A 25,851-nucleotide genomic window follows, 5' to 3' on the forward strand; every position below is an offset into this window, starting at 1 on the left:
TGAGCCCCCAATGACCGCAATAAGATTCACTTCTAAATTTTATTTATTTATTTATTTCATGTGTATGCTGGCTTTCTTCTAGAACGGACCCAAGGTAACTCACAGACCAAAAATAAAATAAAATAAAATTTCAAAACAAAATCATCTAAAACACTATAAAATTACATAAAAATATACAAAAGTTAAAAGATATAGTTAAAACACTCATACTCCATAAAAACCACATTGGTATGATTATATGTTGAATGCCTGCATTAAATAAGAACTAACAGACATTCATGGACAATATCCATTTCCCAAACTATATTTTATTTTGATTTTTTGATGGTTGTCTTATAAATGGTGACATGAGGTAGGGCCTTCTTATTCCATTTAAAATAGTGGCAAAAAGTAGAAACTATGGGTAAAAGGGGAAAGTGTTCAGGAAGAGGCCATTTTTCATATAGGTGTTTGAGTTCTCTTTTTGTTTACCTATGGTTTATTACAGCTTAGTCTAGAATCTTCTACTGAAACCAAGGCCAAGAGGCTAGTTTACTGATACAGGCCAGGTTGTGAGATACACATAACCTATCTTCTAACAGGGGAAAGGGGCTGCTGTGCTCCCCCAGCTTTTGCTCCCTGAACTCCTTGATTCACTTTGGTTGTTGGTATCCAGGCCATAGTGTTTTGTACACTGAGATGTTTCAGAGCTATAAAAAGTAACCAAGTCTGAACTTAAAAAACGTACTATTGAAGTAAATGGGAATTTGCTTGCAAAGCATTTCAAGAACCAGACTGGGAAACTCTACTGTTGACACTGAATTACTTGCCTACCCTCTGGGGCCAGCTGTGGTTCATATGTAGGCAAGACCTATTTATTTGAATTAAGTAAATATGACAAAAAAGTGTTTATCCTGACGTAAAACAAGTTGCATAAATGAGTGCTTGCAGTGAGTTCCAAGAGTTTTTTCCTTCTATCAACAAAACCAGTGCAAAAGAAAGTTACTGAAGATTCTGTAGTATAACGTCATGGCAATTAAAGTGGTGTCAAACTTCTTTAATTTTGCAGTGTGGATACACCCTAAGAGCATATATACATTCTCTTTCCTTTTTGACACCAAAACTTTATCTTTATTCAGTGATCCCAAATCAAAGGTTCAGAAGACATCCAAATCAAAACTTCCTGAATTATTTGTTACATATAATTATGAATTATTTCAATTAAGTAATTAGTAAGGAACTGAATATTTCTGCATAGATATTACTCTTAGTACATTTGCTTGACTGGGAAAAGGGGGAGAATAATTTGCAAGACAATCTTGGTCTAATCAATCTGTCAGTAAGCAAGCAAGCATCATATCTACTGCAAATGAAAATGTGGCATTTGCTGAGCCTTGTCTTCAGGGGAAGAACTGTGTGTGTCTATGTGGACAATTTCTTCTGAATGTAATTTGTTGGGGGAAAATATAACAGCAAAAGGTGGAGTCAATGTGGTGCAGCAATTTGAGTGCTGGACCATGTCTTTGGAGACTAGGAGTTAAATCCCTGCTTGGCCGTGGAATGAAACCCATTGGGTGACCTTGGTCAACTCAAACTATTTCAGTCTCAGAGAAAGGCAAAGGCAACCTTTTTTGTCAAGAAAAGCTCATGATAGGTTTGCCTTAGGGTTGCTATAAATTAGAAACATCTTGAACAACAACAAACAGGGTGGAGATGAAAACAAGAGGCAAGTGTAGGTCATAGTATGCCACATTCTTAGCTAAGTTTTTTTTAACTCTCCATGGAAAGATAATGAACTCAGAAGCAATATTTCTTCAGGCAGCTGATTTAATCTTGCTTCTGAATATTAACTCTGCTTCTTGTGTACAATGCAGTCCACTAAAACTTCTATGTTTAGCTTCATGTATCAAACATGCTACTTACTTTCTTGCATATTGCCACACTATTGTGCTCTGCTCTTAAAAGCAAATGCAAACACCGGCCACAACTTAAATGTTGCTTCTGCAATCTACAAATAGATGCTAGGCAATGTCTTCTTGTGTGATAGATCTGAATGAAATAAAAGCAAGTTCTTCACATAGTTAAGCATAATTAAATTGTGGAATTCACTGCCACAAGATGTACTGATGGCAGCCCATGTAGACAGTTTTAAAAGAGGTTTTTGCTGTATTAAAGTGCAAATTGGAAGGTGTATGGATTTATCTAGTGTTCCCATACTTGGCATATAGATATGAACAACTCACCTTAACTCATACAGAGCAGAGAATATAAAGGCAATAAACTTCTGTTATAGTAAAGGTAGGTAGCCCTGCATGCTATCATTATCAAGCTTCTTTTGTCCGTACCTGCCATAGGTTTTTTGCTCATCATGCTTATCCAGAACAAACAACATATGAGCTAAGGTGCTAGGATAATGCTCCAAAGTACAGATTACAAAACAGACATATACAAGCTGTCACTCGTGGAGCTCCTCAGTAACACTGTGATAGTAAGGTTTTACAGAGGCTCTCCAGACCGCCTCAGAGGTGTGGGCTGGAGGTGCCCAGTTTTCCTCGGTAGGGATGCCGCAGCACTCAAACTGCACGGTGTCTGTCCGGACCAAAAAGAACCCAGAAAAAACGGCTTCTTTTTGGTGTGTGGGGACGCCATCATCAGTGCGCCATTGGCGCACTGTGACACATCCAGGATGCAAGTGTGGCACATGGAGGTGTGGATGTGGCACTGCGCTTGTGTCCTGCATGTGTGCCCCATATGGACAGCACTGCGTAAAGTTGCTGGCGTCCATACATTCTAGGGTTTTGCAGCGTGCAGATGCTGTGTGCTCTGGAACCCTAGAATTGGCCCCAGGCCACCACAAACCAGTGGTTTGTACCGGGCCATAGTTTTATAATTCTTTCTTTTTCTTTTTGGAATGCCAAAGGAAATGTTACCAGATTACTAACCTGCCTGCTACTGAAGTTAGGAGCCATTTAACTCCATGTTGCTTCTGCCTCTTAAACTCTTATGCCTAATTGGGTCATATTCCATCCTTTTTATTTACAATCTAGAAGTTGCTTCATTTCACTGAGAAATTAACATCACTATAAAGCTCCCAATGGGGAAAAAACTATTGTATATGTTGTAGTCCCTGCAATGTAAGGATGTTCCAACTTAGAAAATATACAACAGTGAAGAAATGAAGCACCAAATACAGTATGAGCCTTAATTCAGGTACCACTTTTGGTGTTGTCCAAAAGAAGACAAAATAATACTCTCATGTGCTAATTTACATTTACAATCACTGTCTCTTGAGAGGCTCTTGTCTTCTTCCTGCTCTTCTGGTACAAAGATGTGCCTGATCTGTTGTACTTCACTGTTTAAAAATATTAAGCTACTTTGTTCTTTATGTTTGTGCTGAAATGATGATATATTGAGTGATCTGATCTGTTTTATTACTTGTTTGTTTTGTTTGGGATTTTCTATGGATACTTTATTGACAAAATAGTAGACATTTAGAATTCCCTGCCAGAGAACTCCTTTAGTTTCCCACTAAACTGCAAATCCCAGAATTTTAGGTTGCAGCCATGGCAATTAAAGTGGGATTTTAGAGCTGTTGTTGTGAAGTGTGAAGGGGCTCTTAATCCCTACCTAAACTGGTAGGAGGAGACATCTAGGGATGAATGTATTGTGAACTGCCATTTTAATGATTATGAATCATTTTAATTCTGTTTCATTCAGCCACAACAGGCATCACAGGGAGGCAACTGCAAAGTTACTCCAAGGTTACATCTACTTTATAGAAATCCTTACTCAAATATAAAGCTATTGAGTAATGGGGCAGACCACAGCTCTGCTGTGAGCAAAGAAGTTTGGAAAAGGTACTTTTTGGGACCACAAATCCCAGAATTCCCATTTTGGCCAAATACCCAGAATCCCTCATTCATGGTCCAGCAGATGATGCCTGCTGGAAGTTTCTTGGAGCTGTAGCTCAAAAAAGGATTTTTAAGTTCTGTTCATAGCAAAGAATTGCCCAAAACCTACTTTCTGGGAGGACATCTGTCCAAGCAAGGCAGGAGGAAAGGCAGCCCCTGAAAGACACAAATAGGTGAGGCAAACCAACCACAGTCTAGTTAGGAAGAGCTAATTTTACAAAGCAGTGACTTCATAGGACAGGAATGGGACTCTTCTGCTTATTCAGAGTAAAGGAATGGACACAATTCAAGAAGCTTGTGTCGAGGTTCAAAAACTATCACAGCCACACCTCCCGCCAACTGGCAGCTGAGAAATAAAGTCCTGTTCTAAGAAAGCCTAGAGCGTATGTCCCACAGCGCACAACACAGAGATACAGTTACCTTGCTGCAGCCTTTCCCCTGACCCTGCACCACCGACAACCTGGCGATTCAACCACAAGGCTCCCATGAGCCTTGACCTATCCTTTGGGAATTGCTGACACATGCAACGTTCAGAAACAAGAGAGTTCCACTGAAAGCTGTACCCTGGAAATGAACTCCACTAATCAACTGTTCATGATTCCAACAGATGTTTCTGTTTATCAGACAATTGGAACCTCATGTTCAGCTCTTGTCTCTTCTCTCCCCCCTCCGCCCCAACACTGCCTTTTAAGACAAGAAGCAAATGCCACTATACATCTGAAGCTTCAGAAACTTGCCATGTGATATGAGGAACAAATTGCTAAGCCAGTCAGCAATGAGGTTTGAAGTGGTGGTCCATCTATGCAACAACATTGGGGAGGGGGACTTTGGAAGGAACAAGCATGTGCAGCGTTCTATGCAACTCCGTGGTTTCACTGAGACTGTGTCTGGAATTTTGAAACATCCTATGGATCCTGACCAAAATTTGCTTTTTAGTTTCTAAAAAAGACAGAGCTGTACTAGGAAGCTGCGATGATGCACTCTGTTCTTTTTTCTAAGCTATGAGTTGTATTCTGTCAAAACCACTGATAAAAAAAAGGTCTCTATTGTTTATCCAATGGGTTATCCAGTCTCACATCTCATGGGAAAGTACTTGCTGGGCTACCACTACTAGAACACAATGAAATATAGAAGCAAAACCTTTTCTTTTCTTTGTCATAGAAATGACAAAACTTAAGCTTTCTTGACTAATCTGTGTGCATTATCAACTTTTATCGTATTGTTTTGAAGAGGGACTAGATGTTTGAAGCCTCAAAAGGATGTGGTTCAACCTCATGCCGCCGAAACCAAAGACAGTATGTGCAGACTAGACACCTGTTGGATCAAATACAACAAAGTGATTCAGTTTTGCTACAATTGGAAACTGAATAACCTTACACATTATATTGTACTGTCTAATGCTCTTCTCTTTCACAATTATCCCATCACAATTCATTGAATGAGTTTATCAGGAATGAATTGATCAAACCAGGGGGTCATTCACACTACACAATTATACTACTATTATTCCACATCAACTGCCAAAGTTCCATCGTGCAGAATTGTGGGCTTTGTAGTTTGGTGAGGCAATGGAGGGTTCTGGCTGAGAATTCTGAATGTCCCTCTGTACACTGCCAATCCCAGAATTCCACAGGACCTAACCATGGTAGTTAAAGTGGAATAATAACACTATAATTCACCGCCTTGAGTTCTTATATTGGGAGAAAAGTAGGATATAAGATAATAATAATAATAATAATAATAATAATAGTGTGAATGGATCCCATGGATATAAAATGATTAGATCTGTCTGGAGGTCATTTTTCCCCATCTCTTAGCCCATTCCATGCTGGGTCTACATGGATTTTTTGGGGTGCATTGCATGTATTTTGTGCACATTTCTAAAAGGTAAATGCACTCACAAATTCATATCTCCACTGATTAAAGTCTGCTTGCTTGCATTATTGAAATGCATGGGATGTTTTCTGCACATTTTTCATAAGTGTACATTTTGACAGCATTTCACTTTCATGGAATACACTGCGAGCCCCAAAATATATGGATTTCCAACCACAAATTGCACCAGTTTCTATGTTTAGTGGGGACAGTGTGGACTCGTTAAATCCATAATATCGTCACATATTATCACTAAACTACCATGCACATCACAGTAGGCACAATTAGACAATGTCAGTTATGAAATTGTCCTCACAACCACACATTGCTGAGATGCACCAGCCACCATTTCAGCCAGTATCTGTCAGGTCAGTCTCCTTCACAGTGTTTACATTTTCTTCATGCACTTGAAATTCTAAGAAATCATTTTATTTTATGGCTTTATATTCTATCTAAATCAGATAGAATAAAGAGTCCACTGTATTCCTCTTCATTGTACTTCAGTAAGGAGATGTAGACCGTTACTCCAGCAAACTTTTGGGCCCTGACTGTTTATAAAGAAAAAGCTTTTAATTGTATAATGTACTGTTTTTATTTTCTTGCCTTTCTAATGGAAATGGGAACAGACCAGTTTTAAGAAAACAGGTTTTAATCATGTTCTGTACTGTTTATTTCTTGCTTTTCTAACAGAGATGTTTTAAAATTATTCTTAATTCTATAGATTGTTTAATTATATTTTAATTTATAATAAATACATTTTTATCTATAAAAGTTTTTATCTCTTCTTTTTTGTAAATTACAGCAGTACTACTGCTATTTATTTTAGCTCTTGTTTAGAAGATCCTGTAGTCAGACCTAGTTGAACATTTTATGAAATCACCCTTGTCTAGGACTACCCAGACCAAGAGAACTATGACTATAAATTTAATACTTGGGAAGTTTTCCCCTTGCACAATGTAGGCTGTTGGAGTCAACTGAAAATTACACAGCTGCATGTAATAGCTCTAAGTAGCAAGGCAAAAAGTTCAAGAACTAAGGGTTCATCTGCACTGTAGAAATAACATAGCTTGGTCCCACTTTTAAGTGTTGTAGCTCCATCCTATGGAATCCTGGGATCTGTAGTTTTACAAAGGGGAGTTACAGACCACCCAAAAGCGGTCTTCCCGGCACAGCTTAAAAGGTGTGCCGAAATGGCGCTTCTTTTTGGCCCCCGGAAGTGGCGCCGTGAGGTGCGCACTCGCGGCGTCACTTCCACCGCGTCACATCTGGACGCTGTGCATCCAAGACGTAAATATGGCAGCACCCATGTGGACGGGCGCTGCCATTTAGTACGCATCCTAGAGAGAGGGGCGGTTAGGAAGGTGAGAACCTTCCTAACCCTAGCACGCCCCTTCCTAACCCTAGGACGCGCGGAGCGCGTACTAAATGGCGGTGTGTAACCCACCAAAGTCTTTAGACTTCTCAGCCAAAGAGCAATGGTGCCTTACAAAATTACAGATCCATAGGATGGCATCATGGCAGTTAAAGTGGTGTCAAACTGCATTATTTCTATAGCATAGATACACCCTAAGAGACTGCTTTGACTAAGTTTGAACCAAGCACCTATATAACAACAGAGGCTTGTTCATTGGCTTAGCCCTGGCCCTTAGGAGAGGTCACAAGAGTTTATATAAAAAGGGCAAAGGCAGAGCCGTGGTTTAGAGCTGTGCATCTAGACTAACAAGAGTACTTCTTGGTGTTTGGCTCCAGGATATAAAACTCTTTCCCACAGTAAGCTAGGCTGGCCCCTTCTCTGATGACCTTCTGCTAATTATTTTATTTTATTTATCTTATTTGTTTACCTGTATTGACTTGTAATTTGAAGAGGATTTTAATTCTAATACATTTTTTAAAAAAGAACTTTAACTACTAACTTATTGTTGCATCGCTTTTAATGAAGGATGATGTACTTTTATTCTTACTGTTTTGCTTTAAATGCTTTTAAATGGTTTTCAGTTAGCATTGTTTTAAACAGGAGATCCTATTCAGTTAAAAAGAAACACCTTCATTGTAACAGTTATTTTTGTATTGTATTTTAATCTACCTTGTGAGCCAGCTTGGGTCCATGTTGGGAGAAAAGGGAGATATTAAATATATACATACAAAAATACACAGCCATCATCCTGTGTGTAACCTATAGAGCATTCTTCCTTGCCTAGAATTTGGGTCAACTTGGAACTGTAGAAATTTTGAGGCAAATTTCTGCAAACCTGAATCTTGAGTGATCTCCTTGACTGGATGGCCACTGCCTCCACCTGGAATATGGCTGCATGTATAAGCCAGGTTTGGACAACTTGTTGCACCTGCGCAGGGAAAGATGCACCATTCAGTCGAACAGCATCATCTCCAATCAATCAGGAAATAAATGAAGACACTCCAACCAATTCAAATGATTCATGGCAGGGATGATGAAAGGTAGGCAGACAGGCAAATGCATGAGTGTGTCTATGGGTGGGTGGACACACATGCACATATATGTTTGTGTATGTAACATTTATAGGTTTTATATCTGTTTTGCTTTGTAATTTGATTCTAGGGACAGATGTACAATTGTCTCAGATGATACCGAGAACTGGCTTACTGAAGTTCAGAACATGAAGATTCTTTTATACCACAAGAATTTTGATTTACTGAAAGTACATGCAATGGCTTTCTGTAAATCAAAATTCTTGTGGTATAAAAGAATATTCATGTTTTGAACTTCTGCCCATCTTGCAATGCAAAATTGTTTGATCTCTCTCTCTTTCTGTATGTACTGTTCTTGACTATTAATCCCCAACTGGGGATTCTAGAATTTATGATCCAAAACATAACTTTCCCAAGCTTTAATTAATGCCCAGTAAGATTAGCTGTTACTACAGATACACTAACAGCTGCATAGCTTCCTGGCCCTTTTGACAGGGCAGAGTCTGTGGAACCACAGAAACCTGATGAGTTGTATCTAGACCAGGATTGGGAATCAGGCAACCTTCCAAATGTTGCTGGATTACTACTCCCAGTAGGTCTAGCCAGAATAGCCAATGGTCATGGGTTCTGAAAGCTGCAGTACATCAACTTCTGGAGGGCTTTGTGATTTCCATCTCTGATCTGGCCATAGTTCTATTTAGAGCAAATCCATTTTAAATCAATGAGATTTAAATTAGTCATTGATTTCAGCTGGTCTGTGGTTAAGTTAAACTTAAATTATACTTAAACCAGCCTGGTGTAGTGGTTTGAATATTGGACAATGACTCTGGAGACCAGAGTTTGATTCTCCACTTGACCATGAAAACCCTCTGGGTGACCTTGGGCAAGTCACACACTCTCAATCCTAGAAAACCCTGGGATACGTTCACCTGAGGGTCACCATAAATCAGAAATGACTTGAAGGCACACAAGCAACAACAAATGGTTAAGTACAGCCAGTGTGGGATAGTGGTATGAGTGTTAGACTAGAACTCCAGAAGACCAGGTTTCAAATCTACACTCAGTCATGGAAACCCACTGGGTGACCTTGAGGAAGTCACATTCTCTCAGCCTTAGAGAAAGGCAATGGCAACCCCCCCCCCCCACCAAACAATGATAGGATCAGAAACAGTAAACCATGCTAGAGTTGCTATACGTCGGAAACAACTTGAAGGCACACAACAATAAATGGTTAAGTAGGGATAACTCTGGATCCACCCCAATACATATTCTCAGAAGTAAACCCCACAATAGTACCAAGGGGCTTACTTTCAGGAAAGTGTGTACAGGACCATTAGCTTCAGTTCCAGCTCCGGTTAACACTGTCCAATTGATCTAACTCCTGTTTGAAATCTTTTGGAAGGAAACTGCAACTGCTACTACTCTCCAGCTACAAACTATTTTAAAACGTCTCTATAACCTGGTGACTTACGCAGCTTGGATGGGAGATTGAAGGAATCCGTTTGCCCTTCTGATTCATGCTGAATTGTAAAAGGCCATCCGGCAGTAGCCCTGTGAAGGCAACCACCCACTGCTGAACCAGTGCCAGCAGCTGGCATATGAAGTGGTAGCACTGTGAGGCTGTTTTATTGCTCAGGCCACTGGCACTTCCTGTAGTGTTTTGCCTGCAATCCAGGAAGGTTTGGTTCTGTTGTTTTACTTTTTGCTTTTTGTTGCTTTTGCACATTTGGAGGCTGAAAGTTTGATTCAGACTTCTTCTGTTTCCTGTTTGGTTTACAGCCCCTTTTCTTTTCAGCCTTTCTGCTGATGATTAGGCTGTACCAGCTGTTCTGTTGATGAAGATGTCCTCAATTAATTCTGCCCTGTCTGGTTTTCCAGGAAATCTCATTTCTCTCTCTCTCCCTCTTTCTCTGCCCCTGCCCCTCTTCTCTTGTCATCCCTGACTGAAATTTATCAGAGCCCACAGCAGGCAGGAAATTTGCTTCTTTACAAAAACATACTCCGCTGCTTCTTATTTTTATTGTTTTAATATTTTCCAGTGGTGGGACTAGTTGTAGGAGAACAAATCTGTTTCCTCTTTAGAAAGCGCTTTGTTAACCTCTCAAATGCTGACTCCGTTCTCTCTCTTCTCATTGCTGTTTCTGATCCTCTTCACGGGATTCCTTTTCCTAGCGGCCAGATTTGTGTTAATGTTCCAACAAAATAGAAACATATCATTTGGTATCTTTCAAAGGTTTTTCCCCTGCCCCCAGCCATCCTTCATGAAGTTCCCCTTATTTCACTTTGCTGTATAAATATTTCCAGATTGATTGACCTATAGCTGATACATAGGCTTTTCCCAGGGGAAGGAGGCAGTAAAAACAGCTCTATCAGTTCCTGGGATAGGGCCTTGTTATAGTACTTCTGTGACGGAGGAAAAAAATGGAAATTTGGTACAGATGGCTTTTATTAGACAATGGGATTTTTTAAAACATAAAACACAAGGGCCGTCAGCTCCATATTATGGGGGGTCTTGGACAAGTTATACTCATACCAACCTCCCTTCACTGAAGAGGTCAGTTTCCATCTTGCTGTGGTCACTATTCCTGTTCCTTTGATTTCTGTCAGGCAAATCCAGATGGTGAGTACATGGCATGCCGATCTTTCTGGAACCAGAAGAGCCTTTATGTATTGGAGCCAGGGCTTACAAAAACTTCTCCAGACACAAGCAAATATGCTGTGAGGTTGCACTAATTACTCCTATAGTTCTCAGAGGTTTTTTTTTTTTTTTAAGATCCAAATTTCTATTCTTACAGACCATTTCCTGACAATTCCTGGCACCAGTGTCAACATTGTATTCCCAACCTTGAATGAGTTTTTTTTTAATTCCAAGATATAACAGAACAAAAAAGCCTCCTTCTCCTTTTAAGAATAAAATTCTTAAGAGTTATACCACATTAGAGCAATGACATTATTAATATAAAGCAAAGTGATTTCATAGAAAAGAAGAAAAAAGTTGCCCCAGCAAATCTAGCCACATGATTCATCAGAACATATGTATCTTTAGCCCAGTCTGGAACAACCCATAGTCTACATGCCAGTACTTTTTGACTAGCAGGGATAATGTCATCTATTCCTTTCCCCCTTCCCCCAGGCATTCTTATTTCTACTCAGCCTTTTGAACTATCCTTGTTATTATGCAAAGTATTTTGGTATAATGTGGTTCCATTAGCTTTACAAAAGGCCTGATCCTGAGAGGGAGAGAAGAAAACTGCTAGAACTGGTTTGCTGATATGGATCTGCAATACAACTTTTGATATGCATGAACACCCCAGTTTGTCAGGGCATGCCTTCAGGGTGTGGTTGTAGCAACTGTCATGATGAGAGCCTGCAGATTAAAATTGACAACTGGACAGATGAAAAAAAAAACTGTAACAGAGAACCTACACAAATTTGAATTAGACAATGAAGAAATAGAAATAGTAAAAGAATTCTCATACCTGAGATCAAACATTGATAGAAGTAGAGACTGCAGCCAGGAAATCAGAAGAAGATTAAGAATGGGAAGGACATCTATGAAAGAATTAGAGAAGATCCTAAAATGCAAGGATATACAACTGTGCACAAAAGTTAGAATATTACAAGCCATTGTATTCCCTCTTGCCATGTATGCATCTGAGAGTGGACACTTAAGGAAGAGGATAGGAGGAAATTTAACTCATTTGAAATGTGGTGCTGGAGAAGAGTGCTAAGGAATCCGTGGACAGCCAAAAGGACAAAGAAATGGGTCCTGGAGCAGATCAAACCAGAAATCACCCTAGAAGCCAAGATGACAAAACTCAGGTTATTGTACTTTGGACACATCATGAGAAGGCATGTATCATTGGCAAAAACAGTAATGCTAGGAAAGGTAGAGGGAAGTAGCAAGAGAGGAAAGACACGTGCAGAATGGATGGACTCTGTTCAAGAGATCACGAGTATGAGTTTGCAGGAGTTGGGCAGAGCAGTGGAGGACAGAGGATCTTGGAGATGTCTCATCAGCAGGATTGCTATGAGTTGAGATCGACTTGAGGGCAGTTAATGTAAAAGCGACAAAAACGGCAGCATTTTACTTCTGGGAAATTCTGAAAATAAAAAGCTGCAGTTTCTGTCCCTTTTACGTTCACGTTATTTTCACATTATTTCACATTTGCAGGAACATCGTGTGAAAAACTTCCCACCTTTGTGGGTTTTCCCCTAATTTAAATTTACTTTAGATCCCTTTTCTCCGTGGGATTTTGCTAGTGTCATAAGGTCTGTTTTAATAACAGTTCTGTTTCATGGGTTTTCCTCCTAACTTTTGTTATATAACATTTTAGCCAATTTCTATTGTAAATTATTGTAAGCCATTTTCAGTCCCCTGGCAGGAGAAAAGCGAGTTATAAATTGATTTGAATGAATAAACAGATGAATTTAATCTGCACACAGTTTATTTTCTGAATGGGAATGGATTCTCTGGTAAAAAGTGCACATCCTTTTTTCAGCAGAGTTTATCGAGTTCTTTGGCCCCCTCCTGCAAAAAGCCTAAATTCCTTCAATATATAGCTGGATTGCAGTCTCTTCAGTTCGAATGAAGAGTATTTTAATTGGGCAGACAAGCTCATAGTCACATCTAGGCAGGAAGAGCTATGCAGATTATTTTCTATTGGTTTCTTCTGGTACCAGTAGTAAGGTCTGTCTATTCAGATTTTTCCATTGGCACAATCCTAAATCAAAGTTCAGAATAAAATAAATGTACATCTTTAAACATATTTCCTTTCTTTCTCTTTTAATAGGAGAACTGAATGCAAACCAATTCCCTAAGGGACCTCTGTACATTGCAATGCATGATGATCAGCATGACCAATAAGAAAACTGATTTGTTTAGTCCTTTTAGTTCTGACAATTTATCCTGTATGAGAGCTATCCCTGTTTGCTTTGCTTTGCTATATCCTGACTTCCTCCTCCCAACACAGCGTATGACATATTAGTTGTTCCCCAGGTTTTGCCATGTTGGTTGATCACTAGCTTTAATTTTAGTACTTGCAGAATGAGAGTCAAATTCCTCTAACTGAAACTTTGACTAGAATTTTATATCAGCTATTTAGGAACTGAGAAGACAGACAGGCAAAAGCAGGGTTTCCCAAATTGCTTGGAAACCCTACTGTCTGCTTGACCAGCTTCCAAGCCAGATGGACACCCATGGGCAGTCCATACCATGAAGCATCAAGCCTCACCTCTTGGGTTTCCCCCCAACTCCCCCATACATGTGCACCATTGCACAGACACACCACCTGAGACTGGAATTACCTCCCTCTTCCTGCCAGGCTGCCATCCCATTGGATGCACTGTGTGACTGGCCACAGAGTTGCACATGCGATACACTGCCCATACAGTGCATCAGTGTGCCCAGTGACACATTGACAAAGCGCAATCCTGGAGGCCCACTACAAATGCCCCTTACCTTCTGTTGGACTGTATGGTTTGTGTATGTTTTACTTACAGCCATTACATTATTGGCAATCTGCCATGTTTGTCATACTTTGGGATCATGGGGTGTGTGACAGGTTGATGGTGTGATGGATTTATGGTGTAGGTAGCCACTTGTGTACCTGTATGCTAAACTGGGAAAAAAAGTATGGGAAGCAATGGCACTGGCAGGTGCATCTCACTGGTCCCAGGATGCATGCTCCAGACCACTTCTGTACACAGCCTGGACTTTTGCACATTCCTGCACTCATACCACGTTGTAGAGAGATCTTGTAGGACCTTTGAGACTAACTGAAAGAAAGAAGTTGGCAGCAGGAGCTTTCGTAGACTTCAGTCTATTTCCTCATGCCATGTTGTTTATATGCAGGTACAATGATGTACATTTTCACTGTTGAGGCAGTGTATCAGAGCTTCTTTTTGCTCTGTTTTTTTGCCCTGGAGCACAGCTTCCTGTCAATTTCCACCCACTTTCACCTCATACATCATCTGGACAGGTAAATAATAAATAATAATAAAAACATTTATTTGTATCCCGCTTTTCTGTAGTAAAAACAATTAAAGCAGCTAGAGGTAGCCTTCAGATGGTTTGAAACTGATTTATTTTGCCAATGTAGACAAGCCTAAAGTTAAATATATTTAAATAAGTAACCTCTCTTGGCCTGACCCCCGCAAACCCGATGGAAACATCATTCATCACTGCTCCATTCTCTGACAGAGTGGACCTCCTTCTCATGCAGTGAATGCCTGGAAAAGTAAGTTGGAGAAGGAAGTTACAATCATTGCAACATAAAAAGGGAAATGGAGAGAGGAAGAAAAAAAAGAATGTAACAACACCTTTAAGCCTAACTGGTTTTTATATTTACCTGAGCTTTTGTGGATATAAACCCACTTCTTTGGATGAAGAACAGAGTGATAATGAATGTTCAACTATGAAGCATATTTTCACAGTTGTGAGACTGAGATGAAATGTAATAGGATCCAGAAGGATGGGAATCATGACCTTGCCCTAATTTTTCAAAGGGCTGCATAAGGTGATACTGGTCTTTCAGACCCTGGCAACAGTCAGTTAGTGTTAGTGTTGATGTATGAAACCAAAAAAATCTGCTTACCAAAAGTCAGATTCTTTGGGTTCAAAACCTTCTCTGAGAAGATCCCTTTTGCTACAGTAGCAAGGACTCTTGTATCAATATATGTGGTGTGCCATGGGCACTACATGTTAGTCTTAAAGGGGCTGCTACACTCTCTTTTTCTCCTCCACTCCCTTCCTCCTTTTTATGTTGCAAGAGAATCATACAACTACTTCTTTGAACACTATGACCATGGCAATGATGTCACAATAGTGAGCACACAGTGGCCATGAATCTCGAACAATTACAGATGAGTTAATTTAGGTAACTATTACATATTCATGATTGCTACTATGTCATGATTGTGGCACTATTGCCACAATCATAACTCCCCTCACCTACTTAACTGGGCATCAACAGCATGGAGAGAAGGAGATCCATTCTCGTAGTGATTGGAGCATGGGTGACTGATGTGTCTGTCAGGTTTCATAGAAGTTAGGCCAGGAGAAGTTACTTAAGTATACTTAACTAAGCATATTTAGCTAAGTAGCTGATATAAAAAACTAGCTCTCATCTCTAAGAGATCCCAGGGAGAAATAGTTGATTATTTCCTTTATCATGTGGCTAAATCAGTTGTGTCTAGGAACAGGAATTACAGATCTAGCTCATGGTTGGTCAGTTGTTTGCTGCTATTGGTGAAGCAGGACAAAATCACTTTGCATTTTCCTAGAAGAATGTAGAGTGTCCCATTGCAATGCAGAAAAGGATCCTGAAGGCTGTGTGGGGAACAAGCAACCTTGAAAACAATGGTCTTGCATACTGTTTGCAGTTTACCAACTATCTCTGGAGCTGTCTTGTCCCTGGAAATACACATACCTTCTGTCTGATTGTGAGAGCAAGTAATTTTTTTATCACCTCAGTTCATGCTGGGCAGGGCTTTGTTATGAGTAGAAGGACAAAATACTGCCACTCAAATTACTTTAATGTGTATACTGCATGTGCTATACTGAGTACATAACATAATATATTGTGTTATTGAGTATAGTATACTAGGCTTCTCAGAAGGTGCTGGATTTTGGGGACCAAATAACCACATTTTAAATAACACAAGTAATGTTAAGAACATCTTTTAGTCTTGAGTGCATCGTTGGCAAACATCGATGATGCAAGATATGCCAGAACAATGTATAATTTTAATGTATTTATTTACATTTATTACCCTGCTTTTCCTCCCAGAAGGTGCACAGGCAACAACAAATAAAATACAGTTTAAAAGTAAATACATAACTGAAAAATAACATTAAAAGACATAAATTAAAACATTCGATTCAAAGAGCAAGATAAGACCTAGCGTCAGTTGGTCAGAGGCACTTCAGAAACAGACTGACTTGCATGGAAGTCAAACTCGGCCAAATCCTCAAGGTCTAGTAAATTCCTCACTTGCCTCAAAGACAATTTCATTGTCCAAAAGGTGGAAGAGGCAACAAGGGGGTCAGCTATTTTAGATCTGATCCTAACCAACAAGGATGATTTGGTTAATGGGGTGCAAGTGGTGGGATCCTTAGGTGGGAGTGACCATGTTCTCCTGGAGTTTGTTATACAGTGGAAAGGAGAAGCCAGGCATAGTCAGACATGCATTCTAGGCTTTAGGAGAGCGGATTTCAGTAAACTTAGAGAAATACTGGAGGTGATCCCATGGTCAGGAATACTAAAAGAGAAGGGAGTTCAAGATGGATGGGAGTTTCTCAAAAGGGAGATACTGAAGGCACAAATTAAAACAGTTCCAGTAAGAAAAATGGGAGGTGTCGCAAGAACCCAGGATGGATGACCAAGGAACTTTCAGCTCAGCTAAATTTTAAACGGAACATGTATAAGAAATGGAAAAATGGGGAAATCACCAAAGAGGAATTCAAACAAATAGCTAGCAAGTGTAGAGATAAGGTCAGAAAAGCTAAAGCACAGAATGAACTAAGGCTTGCTAGAGAGGTTAAGAACAACAAAAAGGGCTTTTTTGGATATGTCCGCAGCAAAAGGAAGAAGAAGGAAATGGTAGGACCACTGCGTGGAGAAGATGGCAAAATGCTAACAGAGGACAGCAAAAAGGCAGAATTACTCAACACTTTCTTTGCCTCAGTCTTCTCAGAAAAGGCAAAGGGTGCTCAACCTGAGGATAAAGGAGCAGAGGACAGAATAGGGGAATTTCAGCACAAAATAAGTAAAGAGATAGTAGAGGAACACCTTGTTAATCTAAATGAATTTAAGTCTCCAGGACCAGATGAACTACATCCAAGGGTATTAAAAGAACTGGCAAATGTAATATCGGAGCCATTGGCAATAATCTTTGAAAACTCCTGGAGAACAGGAGAAGTCCCAGCAGACTGGAGGAGGGCAAACGTTGTCCCCATCTTCAAAAGGGGGAAGAAAGAGGATCCAAACAATTATCGGCCAGTTAGTCTGACATCGATACCAGGAAAGATTCTGGAGCAGATCATTGAAAAGAGTGTCTGTGAACATCTAGAAAGCAATTCCATAATCACAAAAAGTCAACATGGGTTTCAGAGAAACAAATCATGCCAGACAAATCTGATCTCTTTCTTTGATAAAATTACTAGCTTGGTAGATGATGGGAATGCTTGATTTCAATAAGGCCTTTGACAGGGTTCCCCATGACATTCTTGCAAACAAGCTTGTAAAATGTGGGCTAGACAAGGCAACTGTAACGTGGATTTGTAATTGGTTGACCGGCCGAACCCAAAGGGTGCTCAACAATGGCACCTTTTCATCCTGGAGAGAAGTGACCAGTGGGGTACCACAGGGGTCTGTCCTGGGCCCAGTACTGTTCAACATCTTTATCAATGACTTGGAGGAAAAAATTGGGGGAATACTTATCAAATTTGCAGATGACACCAAATTAGGAGGAATAGCTAATACTCCAGAGGACAGGATCAAAATTCAAAATGACCTGAATAGACTAGAAAGCTAGGCCACAGCTAACAGAATGAACTTCAACAGGGAGAAATGTAAGGTACTGCACCTAGGGCGAAAAAATGAAATGCACAGATATAGGATGGGGGACACCTGGCTTAAGGAGACAACATGTGAAAGAGATCTAGGAGTCCAAGTAGACCACAAGTTGAACACGAGTCAACAGTGCGATGCGGCAACTAACAAGGCCAATGCGATTTTAGGCTGCATCAACAGAAGTATAGTGTCTAGATCAAGGGAAGTAATAGTGCCACTATATTCTGCTCTGGTCAGGCCCCACCTGGAATATTGTGTCCAGTTCTGGGTGCCACAATTCAAAAAGGACATTGAGAAACTGGAGCGTGTCCAAAGGAGGGCGACTAAAATGGTGAAGGGTCTGGAAACCTTGCCCTATGAGGAACGCCTTAGGGAGCTGGGGGTGTTTAGCCTGGAGAAAAGAAGGTTAAGAGGTGATATGATAGCTCTGTTTAAATATTTGAAGGGATGTCATATTGAGGAGGGAGCCAGCTTGTTTTCTGCTGCTCCAGAGACTAGGACCCGGAGCAATGCATGCAAGCTGCAGGAAAAGAGATTCCACCTCAACATTAGGAGGAACCTCCTGACAGTAAGGGCTGTTCGACAGTGGAACACACTTCCTAGGAGTGTAGTGGAGTCTCCCTCCTTGGAGGTCTTCAAACGGAGGCTAGATGGCCATCTGTCGGGGATGCTTTGATTTGGATTTCCTGCATGGCAGGGGGTTGGACTGGATGGCCCTTGTGGTCTCTTCCAACTCTATGATTCTATGATTCTATGGCAAAGGCCTGCCATAATAAAAATTCTTGCTGATGGAAGGATAACAGAATGGATCACTTTTACCTCTCTTGAAAGTGAGCTGAAGACTCTGGGACGGACCTTCAAGAATGATTTTGGATATTTAATAATTATTTTAACATTACTTTAGGGCAAGGTTGGGAAATTTATTTCATTGGACTACAACATCTAAAATCTTCAGCTAGCACAACCATCAGGCATGGTGGTTCTAAAGTTTGAGCTGTAGCTCAACAATGTAATTTTCCCCTCCTCTGCCTTTAATGTTCCTTGCAATGGTCCCTTAAACATAACTTCAACTGACATTTAAAGTTTATTTATATGTATATGAACTTTGTTCTGTAGTCTAGCCATGACAGCAGTGCATTTTACATGCAGCCACAGAGCTGGATAATGGCTGCTTTCTTGGACATAATTATGTGTGGCTGACAGTTGCTTCTGAAGGACACATCCATGTGGACAGAACACATTGGACAGCTCTTTCCCATGCAGTTAGCTCAAGGGGAAAAGAAGCCATGAGCTACACTGCCCATGTGGTGCATCATTCACACAGACACACATGCACACACACATGTCCATTCAATGTGGCAAGCTATTGTAGAGAAGCAGTTCTCATGTCTCTGTGGTTGTGTACCAATGGTACCAATGACTTTTCTAGTCAAAGAAAATGTACAAATGCGTATAGTTATGATAAAAATGACATAGTCCATTTCCTGTGGATCACACCCTCTTCCTTTAGGCAACGGTACACCCTGAGTCTCAAGGACTATATGTGGAACACTCACCCATTGGCTAGAGCTCCTGCAGCACATTATATAAAGGATATGAGTGAGTGGGATGGAAGAAGAATCAAATTTCAGCATTTTTATTTTTTCTAATTGTGCCTGAATTGAAGCTTGTATTATTTATCACATTTTCCTATCATTCTTGAACTGTATTTCTTTGGGAGAACAAGAGGGAGACTTGGCTTGCACAATGGAGTCCCATCTCTGAGACTGAAAGAAATGGTTTAATGGCTTCCTTCTATTGTCTTATCTCTTGCTATCTTCTCTGCCACTAATGGTCTTTGTCAGAAAAATGTTATCAACGGTGTGTTTTTTGTTCTCAGAGAGAACAATAAAATGAATACTGCTTAGCCAATCTGTTTGGAAAGTACATATGGAAATCTTTAGGATTGCAAAACAGTGCCAAATGATATTAGTGTGCTAGCTGCACGAAGCAAATATTTGGTTTATGATAGAAGCCAAATATCCAGGATTAGGTCAATGAAGATTCCACTTGGGTGGAAATGCACCTAGATTTCTGTTTGTCTCATCATGCATCAGTCAGATAAAAGGACACTCCTGATATCTGGCCTGTTCCCTGAGTCCTGATCTGTCCTTTAAAGGAAGAAAAGAGGCAGCCTTCATGGCAGACACAAAGACTCAAAGTACACATGATCCCAACAGGCATACATAAAATAAGAAGTGAAGATAATTTTACAGCAATTTCTGGGAGGAAATCAGCTAAAGGGATGACCATTTTTGGGAGCGCTTTAGTTGTGTATTCTTGTATGGCAGGGGGTTAGACTAGATGACATTGTTGTGGGGATTCAATTCTTTGATGATTTCCAGCTTAACTGAAAGCAGTGGGCAATTTTAACAACATTCTTCCAAATGCAACAAAGTCTTCAATGACTATGCAATTTTCAAAGACTATTCACAGTTCAGGACCTACTCTGTACAAAATTTGCATGTGGTATTTTTTTTTTTTTTTTGCAAACAAAACACCATTTTCTGGTAAGGAAAGAGTTATTGTCTGCACTGAAAAAAATACTTCTGAACAGAAATATTTTATGCACAGAGAATTCTGTTTTCTGCACAAAAGAACCACATATGAATTTTTGGATGAAAAAGTTCCTATCTATAGCATTTTCTGAGGAGGAAACACCACAACATGTGCCGAGAATAATATTTTGTGCAAATTTTGCATAGAATAAGTCCTGAACTGCAAAGATTGCCATTAGTTAATGATTTTTCTCATCAATTTTTTTTTACATTCAAGAAACATATTTTTGACAATTTTTGAAGCATTTTAAGTATTCTTTTCATCCCTACCTTGTGGTCCCTTCCAACAGTATGATTCTACAAGAAACTCCAAAGAGAGACACTGTGGTTCATGATGATAATTCAGCATAACCTCTGTATACACCATTTTTACTTTTACAACCAAATCTTCCCCTTTCCTTTCCCATGTTACCAGTATTGTAGTAGAATCAGGGCTCAAAGTGGGGAAAAATAATAATAATCAGGACTAGCTGCACCATTAGGCCAATTGAAGTGTCTGCTTCAGGAATTTTGTGAAAGGGCAACATCACCATATCAATGTTGCATTTCTACTCCCAGGGCTTCCACAATTGATGGCCTGATGTATCAACATCACTTGGCTGTATTTGCATAGTATACACATTGATCTGCAGGGAACAGTGCATCTCTTAACGCATTCAAAAAGACGATAAAAACAGATCTCTTCCAGCGGGCCTTCCCAGACTGACCTCCTAATAGAACAGATTTACCTGCCCAACTAAACCTGCACCCCCCTATACTGTTACTCTGTTTTTTATTATTTTAAGTAATGTTATTATCGATTGTATGGTTGTATTGCTTTATTGTTAAATTTACATGTGAAGGAGGGATTGTTGGAGGGTTGGGGAGATTAAGGGAATGTTTTGCTATTTGTTTATGTAATTTGTCTTAATCTTACTGTTACCTGTCTCAATCCTCAAGAAGGGAGAGAAAGGATACAAAAATATTTATTATTATTATTATTATTATTATTATTAGTTCTTCCTCCTCAGACTCTAAAATATCCTTGTCCAGTCATAGATGAAATGATGGCATTTTTTCAGTAATGGGGATTATTACATCATCTGCCACCATTCTCTTCCTAATGGTAGACCCACACTTGGCATCATGTGCAGAGTGCTCCTACCTAAAAGAAAGGGGTTATTGCTCTAAATAAGAAGTGTGAAGCTCCATGAGAAAAAGGGAGCTAAAACAAGTTTGTGTGTTTTCAGCAGTAATTCAAAAAGAAATGGAAAAGAAGGGCAAGTGCATTGAAATTAGCAATTGCTCTTTGTTCGCGCAAATCCTGGTTAGAGTTTGTGCAGAGTGATTCTTTAGGTGTTGATGTCAATAATAAGAATGGCTCAACACTATGCTCTGCCAACACAAAATATTCACTATGATTTCTCAGAATCAAGGAGACTACCACACATGCCCCATTTTTGCAGTAATCATATCAGTTTTTTTTTAAAAAAATGGAAACATACCAGTTTTGCAGCAGCCATTATTGCACATCTTCACAATCTCACGGCTGGGGTTACTACTACTAATGTAATGCTCTCTTCCTGATCCCACTTACCCACACCTTCCTGTGTTATGCCCTACCCAGCATGTCTTTCAGTTATTTTATTTTTATTTTTCAGGCAATCCCAAAGCTCTGCTACTGAGATGGAAGTTTTTTAACAACAGCAACAACAGAAATAGAATAAAATTACAGGAAATCAGCCTGCTTGGGAATAGCAAGGGGGAGTAAGGACATGGGAGAGGAGGAGACATTGACATCCAGCAGCTAGGGATTGAAGACACAGCAGCTTCATGCTGGAAGTGTCATCGTGTTATAAGTACAACCAAAGCCACTTTTTTCTGGGTCTAATCATGGTTTAAAAGCTGTGTGTAGTAATCTCTCAAGTCACAAGCATTGCAGTGGTGCTGACATCGACTATCCTATAGAGGAGAAATAGAACAGTACACAAGGACCCATTGTAGACAAATGTCCAAGGAACTGGCGAGGAACATGTTCCTCGCCCATGTTTATCCAAGACTTAGAATTGTAGTCCATCCAGAGAGCACTGATGTCTTGAAATACAGACGTTGTGTTCACTGGTTAAAGGTTTTAAATAATTAAAACAACCATTTATACATGGGAGTGTCATTTACATACAAAACACCATTTGCAGATCAATATATAGAAACACCCCTAATGGATCAGTCTGCTCTACTGGGAATTTCCAGGACTGGACATATAATTAGGCAGAGTGAGTTACCTGTCTCAGGTAGCAGATGCTGGGGGCATGGAGTGGGCAGAACAGCAGCAAGATAGTAGAGAAGAGAGCTGCTTTGCTAAGCTAGCCTGCCACCCTCCAGTTCTTTTTGTTGTTGCTCTGCTTTGCTTATACACCATGGACGTGTTCTGGAATGTCCTCTCACCTTAAGGACTTCTGAGAAAACAATAAAAGAATGTAGAAGTGGCTTGTTTTCAGCCATTCACTGCTGTCTGCGGCTCTCCTTTGTCAAATGTTCCGATACAGATATTGTAGCACAGAGCATGCCAGGACTGCCAAAAGGACATACAGTACCCTGACCCAAACATAAATGTTGTGATCCCTCCCAATTTCATAGCTGAACAGCAGCATTCTTAGCATCTTCCTTGATTTAGTTCTCCTTCCATATTACTTCCTCCTTCCCACCCTGGGTATTTGCTATAGTATGGGAAAGTTACTCTTTTCCCACTACCACTCCTAGAATTCCCCAGCCAGCATGGAAGTGTCTAGGTGCTGTAGTCCAAACTGTTAACCATCTGCTAGATATTTCTTCTAACTTTTTGTCTCCCAGAGCCCACATGGCTAATAGGGAGCAATGGCCTCTGCCTACATGATGCCCCTTCCTACTATCTTAACTGAGGACAACAACATTTTGACAAAATGTAAACATGTGACTCTAACGTCGTCATATTTTTCTTCCTTCTGTATGAATAACACATTTGTGTAATGAAGAAGCCAGTGGAACTTCAAAATCATGTAATTGCATGCATCATATAATTGCATGCATCTTGGTTGGCCCAATAAAAGTATAACTGTTCTGTGAATTTTGGATATCATTGTACTTGATTTTGTGAAAGGCTCTATTCCTCCTGCTGATTTCTGCATTTCATTGCTCTGCAACAGTCTTTCCCTTGCCAACTAAAAAGAGAAGAGAATATTTGTTCTTGCGCTTCCTGAGGAACTTGAGAAAAACACAATTGCCCTGCAATATGCTATCAACTGTTTCAGATATATCTCCACAAAATGCTGCCATTTGCAGCCTGCTGTGCTCAGACGATCTTAGTGTTCATTTGTGGGCATTTACATCCATGTATCCTCAAGTCACATCCACAATCAGCACCACCCACTCAGAGTTTAGAGATATAACACAAAACAAAACAAAAATAGCAAATGGGTCCTGTACAGAAGAAGAATTTGAGCATATGGAAATGCATTTGTTTAAAATGAATAAGAGAAAGGAACAAGTCCAGGATGCCTTGAGTTCATTGGCTGCTTGTAGTCTGGGGATTAATCTGTCCTTGTCAGGCATGTTCCCATAGATCTTCTCTTTTATTACTCTGCAGGGCATACCTGAATATGGGAAATTGGAATAAATACTCAAAGAGGATGTCTTTAGCTTGTATTTTCAGCCAAATTGATAGGAGTCCAAGATTTAATACTTCCTCTCATTCCACTAACCGCATGTTATTACAAATAACATGTTTTCAGGAAATGGGAAACCACTACAAATATCTCACACTTTGCACTTGTATATCACCTTTTAATGTGGGAAGCAAAGGCACGTGCAGCCTCATAATACCCTACTTGGATCACAAAGGGGACTTGCATGTAGCAAAATGAACTGAAAAGAGACTAAATGAATCTGGGTTTATATTCTGTCCTGTTGAGTGTTCTCTTTTATCACAGTAGGGACATCCATTCTACGTGTACTTTGGCTAAATCCCAACTGTGAATATGCCATCATTCCCTTGTGTTCAATGCTGGATTGCTATTTTATTTTATTTTTTTAAAAAATCTTTGACAATGCATTCTTATTAGAGAGCCACTGCCTTCATACAAAGGCCATATGGCTCATTTTCAAGAAGGAATAATGGACAAAATGGCTTGAATCAGGATCACATGAGAACTTATTGCTGGGCAATGGTCCACAAGCAAATAAGATACATAAAATTCATCAGTTCTTCCAGGAAAACAACTGAGAATTGGATGAATAAAAATATGGCGATAGCTATAATAAAAAGGACAATACAACAATACATGACCTATAGTCTCCACTGAACCAGTTCCCTGGGGGCATATGCGTAGATCATAGGGAATATTATTGTATCTCCCTTCCAATGAGGCTGAAGGTAGAACATTAAACTTTGCTAAAGTGAATGCTATCCTATGTTTTGGAAGGGTTAGAAGACTCAGATGGTTAGTTAACAAAAAAGCATTGCCATTGAATCTGATCAGGGCATACAGTGGCTGTTTTTACATGTTGTTGCAACTCATTATCTATAATTGTTGATGTATTTTCCGTTTTTCTTTCTCATAGCCCCTTGCCAAAATGGTGGTTTGTGAAAAACTCAATTTAACCAGTTTCTCATTCAGAGTCTTACACAATCATGGCTGTATTCAGCATAGTCAATTTACTAGTATAAGAAGTGGAATTTCACTTAATGCCAGTTGCTGGGAAAAACTGAGAGGGAGGGTGCTGTTGTACCCATGTTATGTCTGTAGGGTTCCACTAGCCATTGGCTGGCCAGTGTAGGGAGTTAGGTAGGTCTTTTGTCAGATCAGGGCTCTTCTTATGCTCTTAAGATTTCAATCTTCTAAGTGAATGGCCTTAAACCAATCTTTCTTTCTTATGTCAAGTTAACTCCACCTTATGGTAACTGTATCATAGGGTTTTCTTGTCAAGATTTATTCAGAGGAGGTTTGCCATTGCCTTCCTCTGAGGCTGAGAGTGAGACTAGCCCAAAATCACCCAGGACTTTTTCACATGGGGAAAACTGGAAGGTTAAACTAGTCCCAATGCAGACATCCAGGGCATTAGGGACAATTTTGCAATTGCTTTTCAGACGATGCTGCACACAAACCAGTCAGAATCCAGACAGAAAGTGAGGTGAATCAGGGAATTAGCATTTTCGCAAAAATACAGTGTTTTCATTTCCATTTCATTCACGAATACACTTTCTTCACATAATTGCAGCAGACTGAAAACCATGTTTCTGATTCTCCCTGTTCCCAGATTTCCCAGAGTTCCTTGCTGTGCTGAGGAGAGGGAGGCAGCCTTGTTCTTAAAGGGATACACACACAAACACACACACACCTCTTTCCCTCGTGGGGTTGGTCTCCTCTTCCTGCAGCCTCTAAGCTTTAACTCTAAGGGAACAGCTGGGGGGAGAAGGCAGAGAGAGAGGACGTTTTGAAATTCCTCCTGTATAGG

The 25,851-nt window shown here is 40.0% G+C and overlaps 1 protein-coding gene across 2 annotated transcripts; it reads right to left on the reverse strand.

Annotated features, from left to right (window-relative positions):
• Window positions 1-1,065: 1,065 nt before the first annotated feature.
• LOC149316353 (uncharacterized) lies at window positions 1,066-22,797 on the reverse strand. Of its 2 annotated transcripts, XM_089515266.1 has the most exons (5): window positions 21,867-21,895; window positions 11,690-11,762; window positions 10,748-10,855; window positions 8,015-8,107; window positions 1,066-5,204 (listed from the first exon to the last, which is right to left on the reverse strand). In XM_089515266.1, exons 1-5 carry the CDS (start codon window positions 21,892-21,894, stop codon window positions 5,126-5,128), a joined length of 381 nt encoding a protein of 126 aa, XP_089371392.1. In that variant the 5' UTR covers window position 21,895; the 3' UTR covers window positions 1,066-5,125. The 2 variants fall into 2 exon arrangements, 1 of the variants encoding a protein (XP_089371392.1); XR_016280471.1 differs by lacking the exons at window positions 1,066-5,204; window positions 8,015-8,107; window positions 21,867-21,895 and adding exons at window positions 14,347-14,441; window positions 22,644-22,797 and having other exon boundaries at window positions 10,659-10,855.
• Between the last annotated feature and the right edge of the window lie 3,054 nt (window positions 22,798-25,851).

The sequence above is a fragment of the Sceloporus occidentalis genome, unplaced genomic scaffold (genome assembly GCF_023333645.1).
Source record: "Sceloporus occidentalis isolate IW3139 unplaced genomic scaffold, rSceOcc1.0.p SCAF_3, whole genome shotgun sequence".
Classification (NCBI taxonomy): domain Eukaryota; kingdom Metazoa; phylum Chordata; class Lepidosauria; order Squamata; family Phrynosomatidae; genus Sceloporus; species Sceloporus occidentalis.